Here is a 24,683-nt window from a genome sequence, read left to right as displayed (position 1 = left end):
GGTTTGACACCTTTCCATACATTTTTGGCTGTTTCTGTAAGTTGCCATACAAGTTGCCATTTTTCTATTGAGTTGTTTGTCTTTCTTGAGAACTCTTGAGAGTTTTTACATATTCTAGATGGTAAACTTTTCTTGCTTATGTCTCACAAATATCCTCTCCCAATTTGGTCTTATCTTTCCACTTTATGTGTTTTTCTTTTAACTTTTTTCTTTTGCCATGATTTTGGACTTACACAGAAAAGTTGCAAAAGTAGTGCAAAGAATTCCTTCATATACTTTATTCAAATTCCCCAAATGTTAACATTTTACCACATTTCCATCTTCCTGTTTTCCTTTTCTCTCTCCCTCCCTCCCTTCTTCTCTCTCTTTTTCATATATATATATATATATATATATATGTTATATATAAAATACACACACGCATATTCTCCCTTCTCCCCTCCCCTCCCCACAAGACACTTGAGAGTAAAGGGTAGCGGCAGAATGATGCCTTTTTATGCCTAAATACTTCAGTGTATATTTCCTAAAAACAAGAACATTCTCTTATATGTAATCATAACCACTGAACAAATCTCAGAATCAGGCAATTAACACTGATACACTACCATTATCTGACGTACAGACCTTATTCAGATTTCATCATTTGTGTTAGTAATGCCCTTTAGAGCAAAAGAAAATCCCGTATCATGTGTTATTTTCAGTTGTTAGGTCTCTTTAGTGTCCTTTAGTCTAGAACAATATATCATTGTGTTTCATAACATTTTTGGACCGTTCCTCGGCTTATGTTTGTCTAGTGTTTATTCACTATTATATTAGGGTAATTTTTGATGCTGTGTCCTTCCCAGTGCATCATACCAGGAGGTACATGATGTGTGTTTATCCCATTGCTGGTGATAGTAAATTTCATCCCTTAGGTTAGGGTGAGGTCTTTCAAGGTTCTCCATATAAAGTTACTATTTTTCCCTTTGTAATAATAAGTATATGTGGGGAGATACTGTGGGACTTTGTAATTATCCTGTTACTTTACTTCTCAAGTCCATTAGTTTTACATCCATTGATGGTTTTCCCTGAATTATTAATATTGTGGTTGCTGAATAGTGGTTTTCTAATTTCATCCTTCCTTGTACATCAAGTAGTTGGCTTTCTACTGTAGAGAAGAGCTTTTGTCCTCTCCCCCAATTATTTATTTAAACCTGTGTAAGTTCATGTATTATTTTATTTGATGGGTTATAATCTCTTACTATCCTTATTTTATTTTGATGCTCAAATTGTCTCAGATTTGGCAGGGGAAGCCTCTTAAGTTGGTTCCTGTGTTTTATGATGTCTTTTGCTCAACAGAAGTTCTTAAGTGAAATTTAATTTATTGATCTTCCTTCATGGCTAGTGCTTTTTATTGCTTGTTTAAGAAATTCTCCCCTAGTCAACTTTGTAAAGATATTCTCCTGTATCTACTTTTTAAAAGTTAGAGATATTTGTCTTTCTCATTTCGGTCCTTAATATACCTGGAATTATCTTCTTATGTTAACATTTTTTTTATTAAACTGTAACATATATACAAAAAATGCACAAAAGAGAAATGTACAGCTTGGTTTATTTACCTCTTACAGGAGTAAGTAAACAAACTCCTATAACTAGCATCCTGATTGATCGACAGAATATTCATAAGATCCCACAAGCTCTTCTTGTGTCCCCCACTTCCAGTCACTTCTCTCCCCCAGCCCACAAGGATGACCACTCTCCTGACTTCAAATACCACTGGAAATATGGTGTGGAGTAGGCTCTCTATCAGTCAGGGTTTTCCAGAAAAACAGAACCAATAGGAGACATAGTTGATAGATAGACAGACACATAGATAGACAGACAGAGTTATTTTTAAGGAATTGGCTCAGGTGATTGTGGGGTTTGGCAAGTCCAAAATTTGTAGGACAGGCCAGCAGGTCAGAGACTCAGGCATGAGTTGATATGGGCATCTTGAAGCAGAATTTCTTCTGTTAAGGACACCAGTCATTGGATTAGGGCCCACCCTAATCCAGTATTATCTCATCTTAATTTGATTATATCTGCAAAGACCCTATTTCCAAATAAGGTCACATTCACAGATCCCTAGGGGTTAGGACTTCAACATAGCTTTTGGTTGGGGGGGGATACAATTCCACCCATAACAGACTCCAATTTAATTTTTTTCCTCTGGATGACCAACTGACCTGCATCATGTATTCACTAGTACCTCCTTTCCTCACTGGCTTGCAATACCAACTCTAGAGTCCATTAAGTGGACGTGGGTTCTGTTTCTGGGTTCTCTGATGGTCTAATGTTGTGTTCTTGAGCAAATACCCACATTGTTCCAATTACTCAGCTTTCTTTTTTTTTTTAATATAAATTTATTTATTTATTTATTTTTGGCAGCGTTGGGTCTTCATTGCTAGGTGCGGGCTTTCTTTAGTTGTGGCGAGCGGGGGCTACTCTTAGTTGCAGTGCACAGGCTTCTCATTGCGGTGGCTTCTCTTTGTTGCAGAGCACGGGCTCTAGGCGCACAGGCTTCAGTAGTTGTGGCACGCAGGCTCAGTAGTTGTGGCTTGTGGGCTCTAGAGTGCAGGCTCAGTAGTTGTGGTGCACGGGCTTAGTTGCTCCGCGGCATGTGGGATCTTCCCAGACCAGGGCTCGAACCTATGTCCCCTGCACTGGCAGGCAGATTCTCAACCACCGCACCACCAGGGAAGCCCTACTCAGCTTTCTAACAGGACTACACATCTGGTGGAACAGGGCTTCTCATTTTGTTTCTCCTCTTTAAGACTTCTTAGGCCTTTGCTTTTCCATATAAATTTGAGAAACAGCTTGTCAACTTCCACACAACTTCCACACACCAAAACATTGGGAACTTGACAGGAATTGCACTGAGCCTATGGGTCACCTCTCTTCTCCCAGGAAGCCTTCACTCCTTACCAACCCCATGAGGCTCTCTGCCCCTCTCGGTTCACACTCGCCCCACCCTATTCTATAGAGGTAATTTGGCCTCTTTGGCTGGCCTAAGCCCAACAAACCCCACCCCAATGCTGCCCCTGTGGTATATTTCTTTTTCAAGCCCCCCTCACATGCTTCCTGTATGTGTCTGTATTCCAGACCCCCCTAAAAAGACCCTGAAGGAGGATCTGAGTGGTGCAGTTTTCCTGTCTCCGCCCTCCCCTCTCTAGGGCCTAGAATAGTGTCCTGGGAATCCACAACCCCAGTTAAGGGCCCTTCCTCCTAGTCACCACTCCCTTCCACAGTCGATCAATACAGCAGCCAGTAGAACCCTTAAACTTACATCAGATTTATCCCTCCTCCGTTCCAAATCCTCCCATGGTTCCCCAGGTCATCCAAGGAAAAGCCCAAATCCTCATTACAGTTTTTGAGAGACTCTACGCCATCTGCAACCCCTACCCATTACCTCTCTGACCCCATTTACTGCTCTTTTCCACACTCACTCTACCTCAGCCACTCTGGCCTCCTTGCTGTCCTTCAGGCATGGCAGGGACAGTCTTGGCTCAGGGACTTTGCATTTGCTATTCTCTCTTTCTAGAACACTCTTCCCCTAGCTATGCCCCTGGCTTGCTCCTTCACGTCCTTCAGATCTTTGCTCAAATAGTATCTTTTCAGTGAAGCCTTCTGTGACCACCCAATATAAAAGATATAAAATTGTAAAAGTCCTCCTTCTCATATTCCCACCCTTTCTCCGCATTTTCTTTTTACCATAGCAGTTTCTGCCATCTCATACACTGTATATTTTTTATTGTGTTAATATCTATCTCGCCTCATTAGATTGTAACCTCATGAGGGCAGAGATCTTTGCCTGTTTTATTCAACAGTGCCTAGAACAGCACATAGGGCGCAATGGGTGTTGAATAAATATTAATTGAATAAATGAACTAGAAGGGAGGAGACCCAGGCCCAGCCTGGACTCTTTATCCACTTGCTGGGAGACTTGAGTGGTCCACTCCTCAATGCAGGCCTCAGTTTCCACATCAGTAAAATGGATCCACATCGATTAAATGAGGGAGGATGTCTGTGTGTCTTTGAGGTCATTCCAATTCTGACAGGAGGGTTGTCTTGAGAAAGTGGTGTACTGACCTGGCTGAATGGGGTATTTGCTGCCCCCTTGTGACAGGGCCTACCCTTCCCCAGTACTAGTGAGTCTTAGATCTCCCCAAACTCCCAACTCTGCCCATCTATGTGAGGAAATATGTGCATAAGGAGGGCACCCCTTAACCCAGAGACATCCTTTCTGCTGTCTCACCTCCACCGGCCCATCTTCATTCCATTGCCTCAGGATTCAAGGCTCCCTCACAGGACCTCTTGGTCTTTGATGCCTCTCATGCCAGTTGCCCTCATGTCACTGAGACCATATGTTACAGGCTGAATTGTGTCCTCCAAAATTCATATGTTGAAGTAATAACCCCCAGTACCTCAGAGTGTGACTATTTGGAGATGGAATCTATAAAGAAGTAATTAAGTTAACATGAGGTCATGAGGGTGGGCCCTAATCCAATATGACTGGTGTCCTTATAAGAAGACATTAGGACAGAGACGTTCACAGAAGGAAGACCACGTGAAGACGTGGGCAGAAGACATCCACCTACAAACCAAGAAGCAAGGCCTCAGAATAAACTAACCCTGCTGACACCTTAACCTCAGACTTGTGGTCTTATCCTCAATTCTTCCACCTCTGAGCAGGTGACCCCAAGAAGGTCCTCCAGATACGAGCTCTTCTAAGATGCTGGTAAATTTTTCTTTTTCCTTAAAAAAATTATCTGTAAGGTCTTGCGTTTTTTTTTTTTTTTTTTTGCCGTACGTGGGCCTCTCACTGTTGTGGCCTCTCCCATTGCGGAGCACAGGCTCCGGACGCGCAGGCTCAGCGGCCATGGCTCACGGGCCCAGCTGCTCACGTGGCATGTGGGATCCTCCCAGACCGGGGCACGAACCCGTGTCCCCTGCATCGGCAGGCGGACTCTCAACCACTGCACCACCAGGGAAGCCCAGGTCTTGCGTTTTTTAAAAGTATTTATTTATTTTTGGCTGTGCCAGGTCTTCGTTGAGGCATGCAGGATCTTTGTTGTGGCATGCGAACTCTTAGTTGCAGCATGTGGGATCTAGTTCCCTGACCAGGCACCAAACCCGGACCCCCTGCATTGGGAGCGTGGAGTCTTACCCATTGGACCACCAGAGAAGTCCCAGGTCTTGGATTTTTTTTAAAGTTTTTATTGTGGTAAAATATACCTAACATAAAGTTTACCATTTTAGCCATTTTTAAGTGTACAGTTCAGTGGCACTAAGTACATTCACATTGTTGTGCAACCATCACCACCATCCATCTCCAGAACTTTTTCATCATCCCATTCTGAAACCCTGTACCCACTGAATACTAATTCCCCATTCCCTCTTCCTCCCAGTCCCTGAGCAATCACCATTCTACTTTTTATTTTTTACAAATTTGACTACTTATAGTTAACTGATTTAAGTGGAATCAAACAATATTTGCCATTTTGTATCTGACTTATTTCACTTAGCATCATGTGTTCAAGGTTCAGTTATGTTGTGGCATGTACTGGGTTAGCCAAAAAGTTTGTTCGGGTTTTTCCCTAAGATGTTACAGAAAAACCTGAACAAACTTTTTGGCCAACCCAATATCCAAATTTCCTTCCTTTCTAAGGCTGAATAAAATAGTTCAGTGTATGTTATACTACATTTTGTTTATCCATTCATTTGTTGATGGACATTTGGTTTATTTCCACCTTCTGGCTATTGTAAATAATGCTGCTGTGAACATTGGTGTACTTGCATTTTCTTTTGCTCTAACTCCAACTGGCATGAAGGTCCTTGATTGCAAAGGGGAACTGGGCCCTTGATTATGGATGAGCACCCTCTTCTGAGCCCAGATCACACATCCCGTGGTCTCCTCCACATCTTCTCTTTTTTTTTTTTTGCAATACACAGGCCTCTCACTGTTGTGGCCTCTCCCGTTGCGGAGCACAGGCTCCGGACGCGCAGGCTCAGTGGCCATGGCTCACGGGCCTAGCTGCTGTGCGGCATGTGGGATCCTCCCGGACCGGGGCACAAACCTGTGTCCCCTGCATCGGCAGACGGACTCTCAACCACTGCGCCACCAGGGTAGCCCTCCACATCTTCTCTTGAACAACATAAGGGCATCTATATTCCTGCTTAACAGAAACAGCCCTGAACCTTTGCTCTTCCCTTCCAAACCTGTTCCTCTCCGCGTTTTCCCATGTCGGTAAACAGTCGTGGAGCCACCCAGCTATACCAACTAGAAACTTGGCAATAATCTTTTATATTCTCAACCCCCTACATCCATTCACCCCAAGTTCTGATACTTTTTTCCAAAACATTTCTCAAATCTGCCCACGTTTCATCTCCCTTTGCCCCAACCTGACATCATTTGTCTCCTGCAAGACTACAAAAGGCTCCTCACTGATTTCCTTGCTTCCACTTTTGCCCTATCTAACAAACCATTCTACATCTTCTTTGTTTTTAAAGCTAGGTAATATATACATGAGTTTTAAATCCCTTCTCTACAGGTTACCTCTTCAGAGGCAATAGCTGTTCTCTTCTCCCTGGTCCCCTTCCAGACAGTCTGAAAGGTACTCCCGTGGCCGTATATATTCATCCCCACCCCCATCTACCCACATTGCTCTAGGCCTCTTTTTTTTTTTTTTTCCTCTTTACACACCATCTACGCCTTCTTATCTCATCATCACAAACGGACCTGCCCGTCTCTTAGGCAGTGCCCGGCCTTACAGGCTGGACCGAGTGTGCCAGTCTCCAACCAGTCACTCCTCTGTTCCAAAGCTCGACACCTGGAATGAAACCTCTTGCTCTCTTCCTAGCCCTGTCTCCCTCTTGGCCTGGAGGCCCCTACCCCAAGGCTCAGTTTTTAAGTCACCTCTTCTGGGTGGCCTGCCGCCACGTTATCTCTACCACCGCACCTAACCCCATCTACCAAGGCCCTCGACACTACTTAAGTCTACAAGTTCACGGTTACGTTCTTTTACGCCCTTTCCCTGAGTGGGGAGCACCTCGGGCCAGAGTTAATCCAGCAGGTTTACTTCGCCCAGGAGGAAGAAACCAGTTACCACCCTGCCTGGCATTTAAGTGCAGGTAGACTACTACTCCCAGAAACCCTTTCGCCTCGGGCTGGAGATTTGCCCTCTACACACGCCCAGTGGAGGAGGCTGAGCATGCGCAATGGAAGATGAGCCTGCGCGAAAGGCTGTGCGGGCGGGGACCGCATCTCCCAGCAGGCCGTGGGGGCATTCTTTTATCCCAGCGTGACCAGGGACTTCCGGCGTGGAGGGGCGGCGCGGTGCATACAGCTGAGCTAGTACCTGGAAAAGCTAGGGGAGCGGCCGAGTGGCCGGCGGGCGGCAGCCGCCATGGAGGCTGTGCCCCGCATGCCTATGATTTGGCTGGACCTGAAAGAGGCCGGTGACTTCCACTTTCAGCCGGCCGTGAAGAAGGTGAGTGCGCCTCCTCCCCGCCCCCCCTTCTCCCGCGTATCTCTGTCGTCTGCCGGCGCGGGACGCCCCCTGTGCGTCCATCATCTCCCCAGGCCCTGTCGCGACGTCGGGTGAGGCCAGGAGGGGCCTCCGCTGGCTTTCCTTAGCTTGGCCCACCCCCATCTCACCCCAGCCCACCCCTGCGCGCCCGCAGGCCGCGGGTAGCACCCGCTGTCTCCTCGGCCATCCAAGATTCCCATCCAGGCACCTCACTTCCTCGGTGTGACGCTGTGGACCTCGTTCTGCTCCGCCCCTAATCCACGCCAGGACCGCCCTGCGGGGAGCGGTGGGCGGCCTTCCCTGAACGGCTGGGTGGAAAGGCTGTGCCCGGCCCTCGGTGCGCTGTCTGTCCACGACCGGACTGGGACGGACGCTGAGGATGGCTCAGGATGTGTTTTAAGACGGGAGCTCCGTGAGCCTCAGGAATGCCTGACCTCTGCGATTGGAGTCTCTCTGACACTTGGTGCCATTTTGTTTGGTCTCCTCAGAAGAACCCTAATCTGGAGACCCTTTGGACCAGAAGATACAGTTCCGTGTCATTTGGGGAAGGGTTACTGCCTTTCACGACTGCCCAGAGGGGATAAACAGTGTTGTAGCTTCCGGAGAGACTTTAGGAGTCATTTGTTGAACCTTCAGTTGGACGGAAGAGACTGGCAGGTTTGGCGCTGATGGAGGCAAGGGATCGCTGTGGCGTGATCAGGTGTGGCTGGTACAAAGCGTGGCCAGGTGTGTCGACTGAGCATCAGATGCCCTCTGAGACATCTGCTGCCTTGGGAATGACCACCTGGTAGCATTGGGGGTCAGAGCAGAAGTGAAAAGGAACAACCAGGAGGCTCTTGCAGGTTGACATCCTTGTGGTTTTAGTACCATTCAGTAAGGTGCTTTGAGAAAAAAAATAGGACAAAGAAAATAGATTGAGAAGTAGTTTCCGAAGAAGCTCTCCCATTCTCTCTTGACACTGCCACTGCCTCAATTCAGACACTAACAGTTTGTATCCCTTTGAGTCCATCATTTAATCTCTTTGGGCATCTTTTCCCTCATTTGTAAAACCAGGAAATTAGATTAATTGATCTAAAATTCCAAAATTTTGTTACCTCCTTCCCAGAGTTTGGTAACTCCTCTCATGGAGGCCCAGGGGCTCCCAGGGAGATCACTGCTCACATAATACCTTGTGGGCTAGGTGTAGGTGACAAGAGCATCAGAGGCTAAGTTTAAACAAAAAGATCTCCAAGGAGTTCCTGGGCTAAGATTTTATCCACTGGGTTTATCTTCCATCTGCTCTTTTAATTCAATTAGGTGAATTTTTCTAAAACAACAAAACTTTGTTTTCTAGTTCAACTGTAACCCATTCAGAGTACTCTCTGACCTACCCCAGTTCTTTCATCATTTTTTCAGGACTCAGTATGTGCTTGATCTACGTGCTTCTGATACAAGTATCCCAGATTCTGTTCACAGCTACTTGCTGTTCCCTTAACATTCTCTGTATGTTTGCTCTTCTGTGCCTTTGGTTGTGGAATTCCTCCCACCCAGAAGAGCTCACATCTTTGCCCTCTGGGGTGGGGATGGGGCTCTTCTTTTTTTTTTATTTTTATTTTTTTTTGACGTGAACCACTTCTAAAGTCTTTATTGAATTTGTCACAGTATTGCCTATGCTTCACGTCTTGGCCCCCTGGCCCCGAGGCACGCAGGATCTCAGCTCCCCGACCAGGGATCGAACCTGCCCCCCTCTGCATTGGAAGGCGAAGTCTCAACCACTGGACCACCAGAGAAGTCCCGATGGGGCTCTTCTTTAATCTCTCTTTATTGGTTCTGTCAGTCTTTCAAGGCCCAGTTTAAGCTGTGTCTCATCCACAAGCCTTCTTTCATCTGGATTAATCTTTCCCTTCTCTGAATTCCTCACTCTTTTTATCCTTTTCCTAGTGACGGTTACGTGCGCTATGGTTTTTTTTGTTTTTTGTTTTTTTTTTTGCGGTACGCGGGCCTCTCACTGTTGTGGTCTCTCCCGTTGTGGAGCACAGGCTCCAGACGCGCAGGCTCAGCGACCATGGCTTACGGGCCCAGCCGCTCCGTGGCATGTGGGATCTTCCTGGACCGGGGCACGAACCCGTGGCCCCTGCACCGGCAGGCGGGCTCTCAACCACTGCGCCACCAGGGAAGCCCACGTGCGCTATGTTTTAACCCCGCTGTTCTATTGTAAGTAACCTGAGAGGCATCTCCCTGCTCCTCAGAACCTAGCAGGGTCCCTTTTTCATAGTTGGCATGCAGGAAAATGTTTCTCAGATGACTGACAGTTGAGAGGGAATTAAGAGATGGTGACCATAAATTTATGGAAATCCAGTGGATAAAATCTTAGTCCAGGAACTCCTTGGAGATCTTTTTGTTTGAACTTAGCCTCTGATGCTCTTGTCACTTACACCTAGCCCACAAGGTATTATGTGAGCAGTGATCTCCTGGGAGCCCCTGGGCCTCCATGGGAGGAGTTACTCAGCCATTTACTAAGGTGGTATCAGATGCTGAGGAAAAATTCATTTCCTAGACATCTGCTCTTTTTCTTTGTTTCCTTATGTTGTGGTTGGGGAAAGATACACCATTTATTTGCTAGGTTAAAATTGTTGCATGGTTTACATGAACCCACTGAAAAGGAATAGCAATCTTGTGGGTGGCCAACTGCTTCAGGTACTCTGGAACTGTCTTCCTGCAGAGGAGACTACAGTAGCCACTGCAGCTGGGAACTCTCCCTGACCAGGACTCCTGTCCCCAACCCTAGAACCCACGCTTAACCTTCTGCCACTGGTACCCTTGTCCTTTCCTACCCTTGCTCTGACCTGCAGGAACCTTCACCAATGACTTAGAGCTTAGGAGTAGAATTTAATTTAGGATAGTAGAATGAAAATGGTTCTGTTGAGGTCAGTCTGTTGAGCACCATGCGGAGTCCTGAAATACAGATGAATAAGAGTCCTTTTTTTCATGGAATACATAGTTTGGTAGAGGAGATTTAAAAATTAGATTGTGACATCAGTGGAAGAATAGAAATGTGTGCAGTGTGTACAGAAGTACCAGCCTAAGGAGGGCCCATCAGGGGAGGCTTGCCAAGGAGGTGGGTTTTGAAGAATGAATAGGAGTTTTTCAAGAAGGTAAAGGGTTTCTTTATTTGTGAGAGCTGGGCCTTTGAAAAAAACCTTTCATAATGGTTAGTACTGGTTTTCATTCCTGATGGATATGCCTTCAATTATGGAATAATGTGAAATAAGAGCCAGGAGAACAGCAAGCTGGTTTTGAACGGCAGTGCCAAGTTTTAGGTTGGGATACCTGGACCCACATAACTTTTTAGTGGGGAAATGCTGCTAGCCCTGTACCGTACCTGTGTTTTGGAGCCCAGAGTGCTAACTCACTGGAAACTGATGAAGGATGACTCTGTGCTCTTCATCAGTGAGCGATTTGGCCACACATGTTCATGTTTGAAGTTCTTTCCTCCTGTGGTCCCAAACACCTGCCCTTAACCAACTGCACTTGAGCTCAGGTCAAGCTCACTTGGACTCAGGTGCTACATCCATCCCTGATTCATTCATTGAACAAATAGTTATTGAGTGACTATTATGTGCCAGCCCTGAGAATTCAGGGCTGTATGTGATGACAAAAATCTCTGCCCTCATGGAGCTTACCTTCTAGTGATCCACATAGTAAACCATCCTCAAGGACACATGTACCATAGGTAGCCACCCTAGCAACCAAGTGGCTTCTTGGCCTCTCCCCTCTTCCCTTGCTGGCTGGGTTGATCTCTCTAAGTCTCCACTTTCCCACCAGGTTACTCCAGAGAAACTGTCTGCTGTTCAAGGCCTGCCACCACTTCGCTTCAGCCTGCCTTTCACACTTCAGTCTTACCAGGCCTCCCACAGGAACTTTCAGCCTCTTTTCCTGGTCGTTGTCCTTGTTCCGGTCCTTACTGGAATTCCTTTCCTCCTCTTCATCACCCAGGTTGAACCGTACTTTCTCGGGGTCCCTTTAGCTGCCGGCAGTTGTACCACCCTCCTTCAAGTTCAGACAGATCTTACCGCTCCCCTCACTCGGTTGACCTGTGCCACAGAGTGTCCACTCTTGTTGCCTTTTCTTACTGTTCATCTTATTCTCATGTAGGTAGAGTCTGGTTTTCAGGTTTGTGGAGTTTTTTTCCCCTTCCAGATTTCTTATGGGATAGCTCACTCTTGAAAATCTTATCCCACACATAGATGGGGAAATGAGATGACCAGAGGCCTAAAAGTGCCTGGCTCCTCAGCAGTGAGGAGCACAGGATGTTGCCAGTTGCCTTTGGTGGTGACCTGTCTTATCTCTTATCACAGATTTGGAGTCACTGAGCTGGTCTGCTTGAGCCCATCTGCCCACTCGAGTTTACTGCAGAATGGCTCCAGGTGCAGGTGACCTGGATTGTTTAGTTCATTCTTCTCTGACTTTAATCTCATACATAAAAGCCGTATATCCCTTTCACACCAGCTTCTTTACTTGGGAAGTAATAAATACTTGTATGTAGAGAGTGCTTAGGTTGAGCGACCTAGTCTAGTTCTAGCACCCTCCAGGGGAGGTAACTTGAGTTGTCCTCACTAGTGTTATCCAGGCAGTTGGAGGGGCCGGTCAGAAGAGATGTAGGAGAGAAGCCTTGAGTCTTATGTAGGGGTTAGACTAGGTGAGGATGAATGCCTGTTCTCATCCCTGATGCTCTTTTTTTTTTTTTTTTTTTTTTTTTGTTGCGGTACGCGGACCTCTCACTGTTGTGGACTCTCCCGTTGCGGAGCACAGGCTCCGGACGCGCAGGCTCAGCGGCCATGGCTCACGGGCCCAGCCCCTCCGCGGCATGTGGGATCTTCCCGGACCGGGGCACGAACCCATGTCCCCTGCATCGGCAGGCGGACTCTCAACCACTGCGCCACCAGGGAAGCCCCCTGATGCTCTTGGCCTGTAATTTGGTCTTAGGCTTGCTGATACCAAGGGGCTGAAGATTTCCCTTGGCAATAATACTTCCTTCTCTGAATAAAATTAATCTCACTTGAAATTCAGTAGCAAAACGTATATTGTATTCATTAACAACACTGTAAGTGGGACTTAATTTTGTGTGGAATAGCCCAAGGCATTCCCCATATTTGAGTCAATCCTGCAAATGAAGAAAAAAAGAAATATAATGTGCATGGTGAATGAATACAATGCCAACAGGTGTGATGCCTTTTATTGCCTTTTCTTCTTGGGTTATTGCTTTAATTAGCACCATGAAATTCTAAGGTGTTATATCAAATTAAAAGCAGAAGCTAAACATCCCCATCATCCAGGAAAAAAAAAGAGCATGCACAGAAGAATGAGACTGTGATAGTACCAGAGAAGGTGACACAAAAGGAATATCCCTGGGTCAAGAATCAGGAAGTTTGGCCCAGAGTGCTAGCACTGCGATTGCTCATCTCTGCAAAAGAATGGCAGGACCCAGGATGGATGTTTCCAGTGATCTCAATTTACCTGCAGAATTCTGGGCCGTTTGTTGCTCGTTAAAAGAGCAGAGTACCGTCATGGAAATAGTATAGACGTTGGAATCAGACAGACCTTGCCTTAGGTCCCACCTTTACAACTTAATAGTTGGTGACCTTCAGCTGCTACAAATGATTACATCACTAACCTGGGCCTCATTTTTCTCACCGGTAACATGGACTAATAATATACCTTATAAGCTTGTGGGAATCAAGAATTAATGCATGTGAGTCCCTAGTACAGGTCTTGGCATATTGTAAACAGTATTTTCAACTTAACATCCTCTTTCTCTGTTTAGTGAATAGCTCAAGTCCTATGACAGCTCTGTGAGTTAGACATAGCAGGTAATTTTTAAAAATAATTAAAAAATTTTTTTAAATTTTATTTATTTATTTTTGACTGCATTGGGTCTTTGTTGCTATGCGCAGTCTTTCTCTAGTTGCGGCAAGTGGGGGCTACTCTTCGTTGCAGTGCACGGGCTTCTCATTGCAGTGGCTTCTCTTGTTGTGGAGCATGGGCTCTAGGCCTGTGGGCCTCAGTAGTTGTGCGTGGGCTCAGTAGTTGTGGCTCTAGAGCACAGGCTCAGTAGTTGTGGCGCACGGGCTTAGTTGCTCCATGGCATGTGGCATCTTCCCGGACCAGAGATCGAACCCGTGTCCCCTGCATTGGCAGGTGGATTCTTAAAACACTGAGCCACCAGGGAAGCCTCATAGCAGATAATGTTAACTCCATTTTACAGGTGAAAAACCAAGCCCAGATCTCAAAGCAACCCAGGGGCACAACCAGGACTTACTCAGTCTTGGTATTTCTCTCTGGAAGTGGTCTTTTCATTCTGTTTTATTATTTTCACTTATAACTCCTTCCTCGCCTTTTTGCCCCCTGCCGTGGCTCTGAACCCTGGACATGCTTTCAACATACAACTGTTCATAGGTCTTATTGTTCCCTCAGAAAAGGATACCCAGCTACTCCAAAGCCTGGCTGGGCTCTGGAGGTTCCCTGATCCTCCCAACCCCCACCAGCTGTTAGTTTTGTAGGTGTGCTGGGGTCCTCTCAGTGCCTTCTAGTATCTTACTCTTGATCTGGGGTGCGAAGGCCCAGGCTCTACCTGCTGCTGGGCCTTCCTTCTCAGACTCTGCCGTGACCTTCAAGTCCTGACCAGACCTTGTTCTGAGCTGTGCGGAGGTGTGAGCTATAGAGAGACTGACTGAGAGATGGTCTCTGTCCTTTACTCTAGAACCTTCAGCCGCCTCTTTCCTCTGGTCAGTAGGGGGAGTGATCAAGCCATGGAGGATTTTTATCAGAATTTAAACAATAACCTGTCTGCTCCACTGACTCACTGTGTGGCTGGAGATTGATTTTCGCTTCCCATTTTTGTTTTATGAGAACCATGTTTAAAAAATAGAAATGGATTGGTTTGATGTGTGGTTAAGAATATGGGCTCTGGAGCCCAAATGCCTGGATTTCAGTCACTGCCCCATCAGTTATTGGTGCTGTGTGACCTCGGCAAATGCCTTAACTTCTGAGCCTCAGTTTCCTCATTTCCTCATCTGTAAAATGGTGACGATGATGATGTCTGCTTCTTTGGGTTGTTGTTAGGATTGAGTGACTTATTAGGCACTTGGCACAGTGTCTGGCCTGTGGGTAGGAGCTCAGTAGGTGTTTGCTGCTGGTCTTGGAGGAGGAATGAGACAGGTAGAAGGTTTCCTCTAGGGGCAGTTTGCTGGGAGCGGAGGCAGCAGCATCTCTCTCCCCTTTACCATTGTGTGACTACAGGGACAGATGTTCTCAGCGATGTCAGGTGAAGCCTTGTTTCTAGGACTCTCAGATATCCCTCCAATCCCTTCGGCCTCTGTCCCATGGGACCTCCTGCAACAGGAGTAGTTCCAGCTGCCTTAGTCTGTTGATCTTAGGTGAACAAGGGGCCCTTTGGTCCAGGCCATGCCTCCAGGCTGGTGAGTGTGCTCACTGTCCAAGAGGTGGTGAGGCTGTTGTGGGCAGGCATGCCAGCCCCTTCTCTGATACGGGCCCCCTTCTCTCCCCTCCCCCTGTCTGGGTCATTCCCATCACACATCCACAGGCCTTTCCTCACCAATGAGGTCACTTACTTCTGTGGTGCCCTTTCCGCAGGGAGGCGGGCTGGTGAAGAAGGCTTTGTGCTCCCACTCTTCTTTGGTTCTTCTTCCTACTACATTTGCTGTTGGGTCAGGATTATGATTGTGACCCCAGGACACACCAGGGACCAGTACTTGAGGGAGGCTTGAATTTGTGGCCCATTTTGGGATGCTCAGTAGGATCCCATTTCAGCCAGCTGAGTTCCCCAGCTTCCTGAGCTGGCAGAGTCCTGGGCTTCATAGAGAGGGCTGCAGCATGATGAGGGCCAGCCAGGGTGTTCCAGTCAGGTTGTCCAGTCTTCTTTTTCATTTTGTTCAATGGAGGAGGCTCCCGCAGTCAGCATCTTGGTGCTGTCCCGTTATTGAGGTCGAGTTTCTAGCGGCCCAGGAGATGAGCTCGTGGTTGTGGGACTGGACTCCATCCTGAGCCCTGACTGGTGATTGCCGAGGACTCAGAGGGCAGGAGCCGGAGCAGGGCAGTATGCTCTATCCCTGGTTTACAGTCTTCTCTCTCTCTCCCTAGTTTGTCCAGAAGAATTATGGAGAGAATCCAGAAGCCTACAATGAGGAACTGAAGAAGCTGGAGTTGCTCAGACAGGTAGGAGGATACTGTTTTTATGCAGGTGTGAACAGAATTGGTTTGATAGGGAAGTAAAGAAACCACCTAGAACTGTCTTCTTATTTTAATTTAGTAGTTTTTCCTCTGTAAAAGCAGCAAAATTAATGATAGAAAAATTTGAAAATACTAAAATCAAAAAGCAAAAGAAAAAACCCTTTTCACAATTTTTTGTGTGTATATATATATATATATATATATTTTTTTAATGTTATTTATATATACTATAGAAAACCACAATAGGACCATGTACCCACCTATACTGCCTATGTAGCCTGCCTTTTTCACATAACATACTGTGGATATATTTCTGTATCAGTGAGCATACAGCAGTGGTATTTTTTTTTCTTGGTTTATCTAATAATTTTGCTTTAAGTTTTATTTTATATTGGAGTATAGTTGATTTACAATGTTGTGTTAGTTTCAGGTGTACAGTAAAGTAATTCAGTTATACATATACAGATATCTGTTCTTTTTCAAATTCTCTTCCCATTTAGGTTATTATACAATATTGAGTAGAGTTCCCTGTGCTATACAGTATGTCCTTGTTGATTATCTATTTTAAATATAGTAGTGTGTATATGTCAATCCCAAACTCCCAGTTTATCCTTCTCCCACCACCTTTCCCCTTTGGTAACCATAAGTTTGTTTTATAAGTCTGTGAGTTTTTTTTCTGTTTTATAGATAAGTTCATATGTATCATTTTTTAAAGATTCCACACAGAAGTGATATCATATGATATTTGTCTCTGTCTGACTTACTTCACTTAGTGTGATAATCTCCTGGTTCATCCATGTTGCTGCACATGACATTATTTCATTCTTTTTAATGGCTGAGTAATATTCCATTGTATATATGTAGCACATTTTTTAAAAAAAATTATTTATTTTTGGCTGTATTGGGTCTTTGTTGCTGTGCGCGGGCTTTCTCTAGTTGCAGCATACGGGGACTACTCTTTATTGCGGTGCACGGGCCTCTCATTGTGGTGGCTTCTCTTATGGAGTGTGGGCTGTAGGCGTGTGGGCTTCAGTAGTTGCAGCACGCAGGCTCAGTAGTTGTGGTACACAGGCCCTAGAGTGCACAGACTTCAGTAGTTGCAGTGCGTTGGCTCAGTAGTTGTGGCTCGTGGGCTCTAGAGCGCAGTCTCAGAAGTTGTGGCACATGGGCCTAGTTGCTCCACAGCATGTGGGATCTTCCCGGACAAGGGATTGAACCTGTGTCCCCTGCATTGGCAGGTGGATTTTTAACCACTGTGCCACCAGGGAAAGTCCTGTACCACATCTTCTTTATCTGTTCATCTGTCGGTGGACATTTAGGTTGCTTCCATGTCTTGGCTATTGTAAACAGCACTGCAGTGAACATTGGGGTGCATGTATCCTTTTGAACCTTTCAGGCTTCTGTTCCATTACTTCTTCTCCCTTACCTTTCACCCCCAAGACAAATCCCAACCCCTGCCAAACTGCTGTGCTGAGGGTGGTGGTGTACATAGGTGGGGTAACTCTAAGGAAGGAGGCTGGAGGTGGGAATCCCCCCACCAGGAGACTTAGAGGCCAGCTGACTTTTCAAAGCTGTTTCAGCCCAGAGGGTCCAACATCCTTTTGGTACACTAGGCTTGGTTTAACTGTAGGAGGGCCCACCTGGATCTGGAGATTGTGGTTTCGTGCAGAGGGACCAGGCACTATATGTCTGCGGGGGTGGAGGGGGGGCTCGTTTGCCGGCATATCCTCCCCAGCTCCCTCAGCCCCATGACAGTCCAGCCTCGGGACCCAAGCCTGCTCAGGCTTTAGGGATGTGACACCAGCCAAGGTCACCGAGGCCTGAGGGGAATAGAGTAGGCATTTCTTTTTTTCTCTTCTTTTTAAAAAAATTTTTATTTTATGTTGGAGTATAGTTGATTTACCACGTTTTGTTTGTTTTAGGTGTACAGCAACCCGATCCAGTAATACATATACATATATCTATTCTTTTTCGGATTCTTTTCCCATGTAGGTTATTACAGAGTGTTGAGTAGAGCTGCCTGTGCTATACAGTAGGTCCTTGCTGATTATCTATTTTATATATATTAGTGTGTACAGGTTAATCTCAACCTCCTAATATATTCCTCCTCCCCCACCTTTCCTCTTCGGTAATCATAAGTTTGTTTTCTTTTCTTTTTTTGCGGTACGCGGGCCTCTCACTGTTGTGGCCTCTCCCGTTGCGGAGCACAGGCTCCGGACGCGCAGGCCCAGGGCCATGGCTCACGGGCCCAGCCACTCCGCGGCATGTGGGATCTTCCCGGACCGGGGCATGAACCCGCGTCCCCTGCATCGGCAGGCGGACTCTCAACCACTGCGCCACCAGGGAAGCCCATAAGTTTGTTTTCTAAGTCTGTGAGTCTGTTTCTGTTTTGTAAATTAGTTCATTTGTATCAGTTTTTCATATCTACCTATAAGTGATAACATGATATTTGTCTTCCTCTGTCTGATTTCACTTGGTATGATCATCTCTAGGTCCATCCATGTTGCTGCAAATGGCATAATTTTATATGGCTGAGTAATATTCCATTATATATATATATGTGTGTGTGTGTGTATGTGTGTATTTATATATATATATATATACACACACACACACACACCACATCTTCTTTAGCCATTCATTTGTCGATGGACATTTTGGTTGCTTCCATGTCTTGGCTATTTTAAATAGTGCTGCAGTGAGCATTGGGGTGCATGTATCCTTTCAAACAATGGTTCTCTCTGGGTATATGCCCAGGAGTGGGATTGCTGGATCATATGGTAGCTCTGTTTTTAGTTTTTTAAGGAACCTCCGTACTGTTCTCAATAGTGGCTGTACCAATTTACATTCCCACCAACAGTGTAGAAGGGTTGCTTTTTCTCCACACCCTCTCCAGCATTTATTGTTTGTAGATTTTTTTTTTTTGCGGTACACGGGCCTCTCACTCCTGTGGCCTCTCCCGTTGCGGATCACAGACTCGGGACGCGCAGGCTCAGCAGCCATGGCTCACGGGTCCAGCCGCTCCGCGGCATGTGGTATCTTCCCAGGCCGGGGCACGAACCCGTGTCCCCTGCATCGGCAGGCGGAGTCTCAACCACTGAGCCACCAGGGAAGCCCTGTAGATTTTTTGATGATGGCCATTCTGACCGGTGTGAGGTGATAACCTCATTGTAGTTCTGATTTGCATTTCTCTGATAATTAGTGATGTTGAGCATCTTTTCATGTGCTTTTTGGCCATCTGTATGTCTTCTTTGGAGAAATGTCTATTTAGATCTTCTGCCCATTTTTGATTAGGTTATTTGTTTTTTTGATATTGAGCTGCATGAGCTGTTTGTATATTTTGGAGATTAATTCCTTGTCAGTTGCTTCATTTGCAAATATTTTCTCCCATTCTGAGGGTTGTCTTTGTTTTATTTATGGTTTCCTTTGCTGTGCAAAAGTTTTTAAGTTTAATCAGGTTGCACTTGTTTATGTTTGTTTTTATTTCCATTACTCTAGGAGATGGATAGAAAAAGATCTTGCTGTGATTTATGTCAAAAAGTGTTCTGCCTATGTTTTCCTCTAAGAGTTTTATAGTGTCCGGCCTTACATTTAGGTCTTTAATACATTTTTTTAAATTAATTAATTAATTTTTGGCTGCATCAGGTCTTTGTTGCTGCGTGCGGGCTTTCTCTAGTTGCGGCGAGCAGGGGCTACTCTTTGTTGTGGTGCGCAGGCTTCTCATTGCGGTGGCTTCTCTTGTGGCAGAGCACGGGATGTAGGCACGCGGGCTTCAGTAGTTATGGCTCGTGAGCTCTAGAGTGCAGGCTCAGTAGTTGTGGTGCATGGGCTTAGTTGCTCCATGGCATGTGGAATCTTCCCAGACCCGTGTCCCCTGCATTGGCAGGCGGGTTCTTAACCACTGCACCACCAGGGAAGCCCCTTTAATACATTTTGAGTTTATTTTTGTGTATGGTGTTAGGGAGTGTTCTAATTTTATTCTTTTGCGTGTAGCTGTCCAGTTTTCCCAGCAGTTCCCACACATTTATTGAAGAGACTGTCTTTTCTCCATTGTATATTTTTGCCTCCTTTGTCATAGATTAGGTGACCATAGGTGTGTGGGTTTATCACTGGGCTTTCTATCCTGTTCCATTGATCTGTATTTCTGTTTTTGTGTCAGTACCATACTGTTTTGATTACTGTAGCTTTGTAGTATAGTCTGAAGTCAGGGAGCCTGATTCCTCCAGCTCTGTTTTTCTTTCTCAAGATTGCTTTGGGTATTTGGGGTCTTTTGTGTTTCCATACAAATTAAAAATTTTTTTGTTCTAGGGACTTCCCTCACAGTCCAGTGGTTAAGACTTCGCCTTCCAATGCAGGGGGTGTGGGTTCGATCCCCAGTTGGGGAGCTAGGATCCCACCTGCCTCGCAGCCAATAAAACCAAAGACATAAAACAGAAGCAATATTGTAACAAATTTTATAAAGACTTTAAAAATGGTCCACATCAAAAAAAAAACTTAAAAAAAATTTTTTTTCTAATTCTGTGAAAAATGCCATTGGTAATTTGATAGGGATTGCATTAAATCTGTAGATTGTTTTGGGTAGTATAGTCATTTTCACAATATTGATTTTTCCAATCCAAGAACATGGTATATCTCTCCATCTGTTTGTGTCATGTTTAATTTCTTTCATCAGTATCTTATCGTTTTCTGAGTACAGGTCTTTTGCCTCCTTAGGTAGGTTCATTCCTAGGTATTTTGTTCTTTTTGTTGTGATGGTAAATGGGATCGTTTCCTTGATTAATCTTTCTGATCTTTTGTTGTTAGTATATAGAAATGCAACAGATTTCTGTGTATTAATTTTGTATCCTGCAATTTTACGAATTCATTGATGACCTCTAGTAGTTTTCTGGTGACATCTTTAGGATTTTCTGTGTATAGTATCATGTCATCTACAAACAGTTGACAGTTTTACTTCTTCTTTTCCAATTTGGATTCCTTTTATTTCTTCTTCTCTGATCACCATGGCTAGCACTTCCAAAACTATATTGAATAAAAATGGCAAGAGTGGACATCCATGTCTTGTTCCTGATCTTAGAGGAAATGTTTTCAGCTTTTCACCGTTGAGTTTGATGTTAGGTATAGATTTGTCATATATGGCCTTTATTATGTTGAGGTGTGTTCCCTGTATGTCCACTTTCTGGACACTTTCTGGATGGTGGCCTTATTGAATGAGATTGGGAGTGTTCCTTCCTCTGAAATTTTTTGGAATAGTTTTAGAAGGACAGGTATTAACTCTTTTCTCTAGATGTTTGATAGAATTCGCCTGTGAAGCCATCTGGTCCTGGACTTTTGTTTGTTGGGAGTTTTTTAATCACAGTTTCAATTTCAGTACTTGTGATTGGTCTGTTCATATTTTCTCTTTCTTCCTGGTTCATTCTTGGAAGATTGTACCTTTCTAAGAATTTGTCCATTTCTTCTATGTTTCCATTTTATTGGCATATAGTTGCTTGTAGTAGTCTCTTGTGATTCTTTGTATTGGGTTGGCCAAAAAGTTCGTTTGGTTACCGAATACATTGTTCAGTACAGTTCTTGGTGAAAATGAAAAATGTGTCTTTTATTTTTACTTAAAACCGAACAAATTTTTTGGGCAACCCAATATTTCTGTGCTGTCAGTTGTAACTTAGTTTTCGTTTCTAATTTTATTGATTTGAGCCCTGTCCCTTTTTTTCTTGATGAGACTGGCTAAAGGTTTATCAATATTGTTTATCTTTTCAAAGAACCAGCTTTTAGTTACATTGATCTTTTCTATTGTTTTCTTCATCTCTATTTTATCTATTTCTGCTGTGGTCTTTATGATTTCATTCCTTCTACTAACTTCTGGTTTTGTTTGTTCTTCTTTCTCTAATTGCTTTAGGTGTAAGGATGGTTTGTTTGAGATTTTTCTTGTTTCCTGAGGTAAGATTGTATTGCTATAAACTTCCCTCTTAGAATTGCTTTTGCTGTGTCCCATAGGTTTTGGATCATTGTGCTTTCATTTTCTTTTTTCTCTAGGTATTTTTTGATTTCCTCTTTGATTTATTCAGTGATCCCTTGACTGTTTAGTACCATATTGTTTGCCTCCACATGTTCGTGTTTTTTATCATTTTTTCCTTGTAGTTGATTTCTAATCTCAGTCTTGTGGCCAGAAAAGGTGCTTGATATGATTTAATTTTCTTAAATTTACTAAGGCTTGCTTTGTGGCCCAGCATGTGATCAGTCTTGGAGAATGTTCCATGTGTACTTGAAAAGAATCTGTATTCTGCTGCTGGATGGAATGCACTATAAATATCAATTAAGTTCATCTGGTCTGATGTGTCTTAAGGACTGTGTTTCCTTATTGACTTTCTGTCTGGATGATCTGTCCCTTGATGAAAGTGGGGTGTTAAAGTCCCCCACTATTACTGTGTTACTGTTGCTTTCTCCTTCTATGGCTGTTAGTATTTGCCTTATATATTGATGTGCTCCTGTGTTGGGTGCATATATATTTACAACTGTTATATCTTCTTTTTGGATTGATCCCTTGATCATTATGTAGTGTCCTTCTTTGTCTCTTGTAACACTCTTTATTTTAAAGTCTATTTTATCTGATATGAGTATAGTAAGTCCCCTACATACGAACGAGTTCTGTTCCAAGAGTGTGTTCGTAAGTCCCGTTTTGTTTGTAAGTCCAACGGAGTTTGCCTAGGTACCCAACTAACACAGTCAGCTATATAGTACTGTACTGTATTAGGTTTATAATACTTTTCACACAAATAATACATTTAAAAAAACCCACAAAAAATAAAGAAAACATTTTTGGGGCTTCCCTGGTGGCGCAGTGGTTGAGAGTCCGTCTGCCGACGCAGGGGATGTGGGTTCGTGCCCCGGTCCGGGAGGATCCCACATGCCACGGAGCGGCTGGGCCCGTGAGCCATGGCCGCTGGGCCTGCACGTCTGGAGCCTGTGCTCCAGAGAGAGGCCACAGCAGTGAGAGGCCTGCGTACCGCAAAAAAAAAAATAAAATAAAATAAAAATAAAACATTTTTAATCTTACAATATAGTACCTTGAAAAATACAGTAATACAGTACAACAGCTGCATATAGGGGCTGGTATCGAGTGAACAGGCAAGAAGAGTTACTGCCTGGAGGAGGGAGAGGAGATGGGAGATGGTAGGGCTGATGGATCGTCAGCAATAGGAGATGGAGGGCAAGCTGCAGTTTCACTCACGCCTGAAGTTGATGGCACAGGTTCTGCTTCCTTGCTGGATTAAATTCCATCTACCCTCTTGAAAAAAATGTTCCAGTGATGTTTGGGTAGTACTGTACCAGCTACACCACCGCTGCATTTATGCTTGCTTCCGGACATCCTGGGCTTGAAATAAAGATACTATACTACTGTACTCTGTACACTACTGTACAGTAAAGTACACAAAAACACAGCCACTCATAGAGGATGCACGCATGTGACAATATATGCCAAACACATGAACTGATTTACATGATTAGACATGAGAATGCACGTTCACATCTTTGAAAGTGTGCAACTTGAAGGTTTGTATGTAGGGGACTTACTGTATCGCTACTCCAGCTTTCTTTTGATTTCCATTTGCATGGAATACCTTTTTCTATCCCATCATTTTCAGTCTGTATGTGTCCCTAGATCTGAAGTGGGTCTCTTGTAGACAGCATATAAATGGGTCTTGTTTTTGTATCCATTCAACCAGTCTGTGTCTTTTGGTTGGAGTGTTTAATCTGTTTATGTTTAAGGTAATTATCGATATGTATGTTCTTATTGCCATTTTGTTAATTGTTTTGTTTTTTTTAAGTTAATTAATTTTTGGCTGTTTTGGGTCTTTGTTGTGCGCGGTTTTCCCTAGTTGTGGTGAGCGGGGGCTACTCTTCACTGCTGTGCATGGGCTTCTTATTGTCGTGGCTTCTCTTGTTGCGGAGCATGGGCTCTAAGCGCGCAGGCTTCAGTAGTTGTGGCATGTGGGCTCAGTAGTTGTGGCTTGCGAGCTCTAGAGCTCAGGCCCAGTAGTTGTGGCACACGGGCTTAGTTACTCCACGGCATGTGGGATCTTGCCAGGCCAGGGCTCGATCCCGTGTTGCCTGCATTGGCAGGTGGATTCTTAACCACTGTGCCACCAGGGAAGCCCCTTTGATTTGTTTTTGTAAGTCTTTTTTCTACCCTTTTGTTCTCTTCTCTTGTGATTTGATGACTGACTGTAGTGTTTTGTTTGGATTCCTTTTTCTTTTTTGTGTGTGTGTATCTATTATAGATTTTCAGTTTGCAGTTACCACGAGGTGTTTTTTTTTTAAATAAATTTATTTTATTTTTAAAAATTTTTGGCTGCGTTGGGTCTTCCTTGCTGCATGCCGGCTTTCTCTAGTTGCAGCAAACAGGCTTCTCATTGCGGTGGCTTCTTTTGTTGCAGAGCACGGGCTCTGGGCCCTCAGGCTTCAGTAGTCTCAGTAGTTGTGGCTTGCGGGCTCTAGAGCGAGGCTCAGTAGTTGTGGCGCACAGGCTTAGTTGCTCTGTGGCATGTGGGATCTTCCACGACCAGGGTTCAAACCCATGTTCCCTGCTTTGGCAGGCGGATTCTTAATCACTGCACCACCAGGGAAGTCCATAAATAGCTTTTATTATGTCGAGATATATTCCCTCTATACCCACTTTTGTAAGGGTTTTTATCATGAATGGATGTTGAATTTTATAAAATTCTTTTTCTGTATCTGTTGAGATGATCATGTAGCTTCTGTCATTTCTGCCCCTCACCCCCCCGGGTTTTTTTTTTTGGCCACACCATGTGGCACATGGGATCTTAGGTCCCTGACCAGGGATTGTACCCATGCCCCCTGCAGTGGAAGCATGGAGTCTTAACCACTGGGCCACCAGGGAAGTCCTGGTTT

At 44.7% G+C, this 24,683-nt stretch overlaps 1 protein-coding gene across 1 annotated transcript in view; it reads left to right on the top strand.

Annotated features, from left to right (window-relative positions):
• Positions 1–7,424: 7,424 nt before the first annotated feature.
• Positions 7,425–24,683, top strand: part of PTPN23 (protein tyrosine phosphatase non-receptor type 23) — a gene marked incomplete at its 5' end in the record, with an annotated part of 40,292 nt that continues 23,033 nt past the window's right edge. The window contains 2 exons of the mRNA XM_079712602.1: positions 7,425–7,508; positions 15,687–15,761. Coding sequence (XP_079568728.1) covers positions 7,425–7,508; positions 15,687–15,761 — 159 coding nt within the window. The remainder of the gene's footprint in view (positions 7,509–15,686; positions 15,762–24,683) is intronic.

The sequence above is a fragment of the Hyperoodon ampullatus genome (assembly GCF_949752795.1).
Source record: "Hyperoodon ampullatus genome assembly, chromosome: 10".
Lineage (NCBI taxonomy): Eukaryota > Metazoa > Chordata > Mammalia > Artiodactyla > Ziphiidae > Hyperoodon > Hyperoodon ampullatus.
The sequence above is the reverse complement of the archived record's forward strand: the minus strand, read 5'-3'. Positions and strand labels throughout refer to the sequence as shown.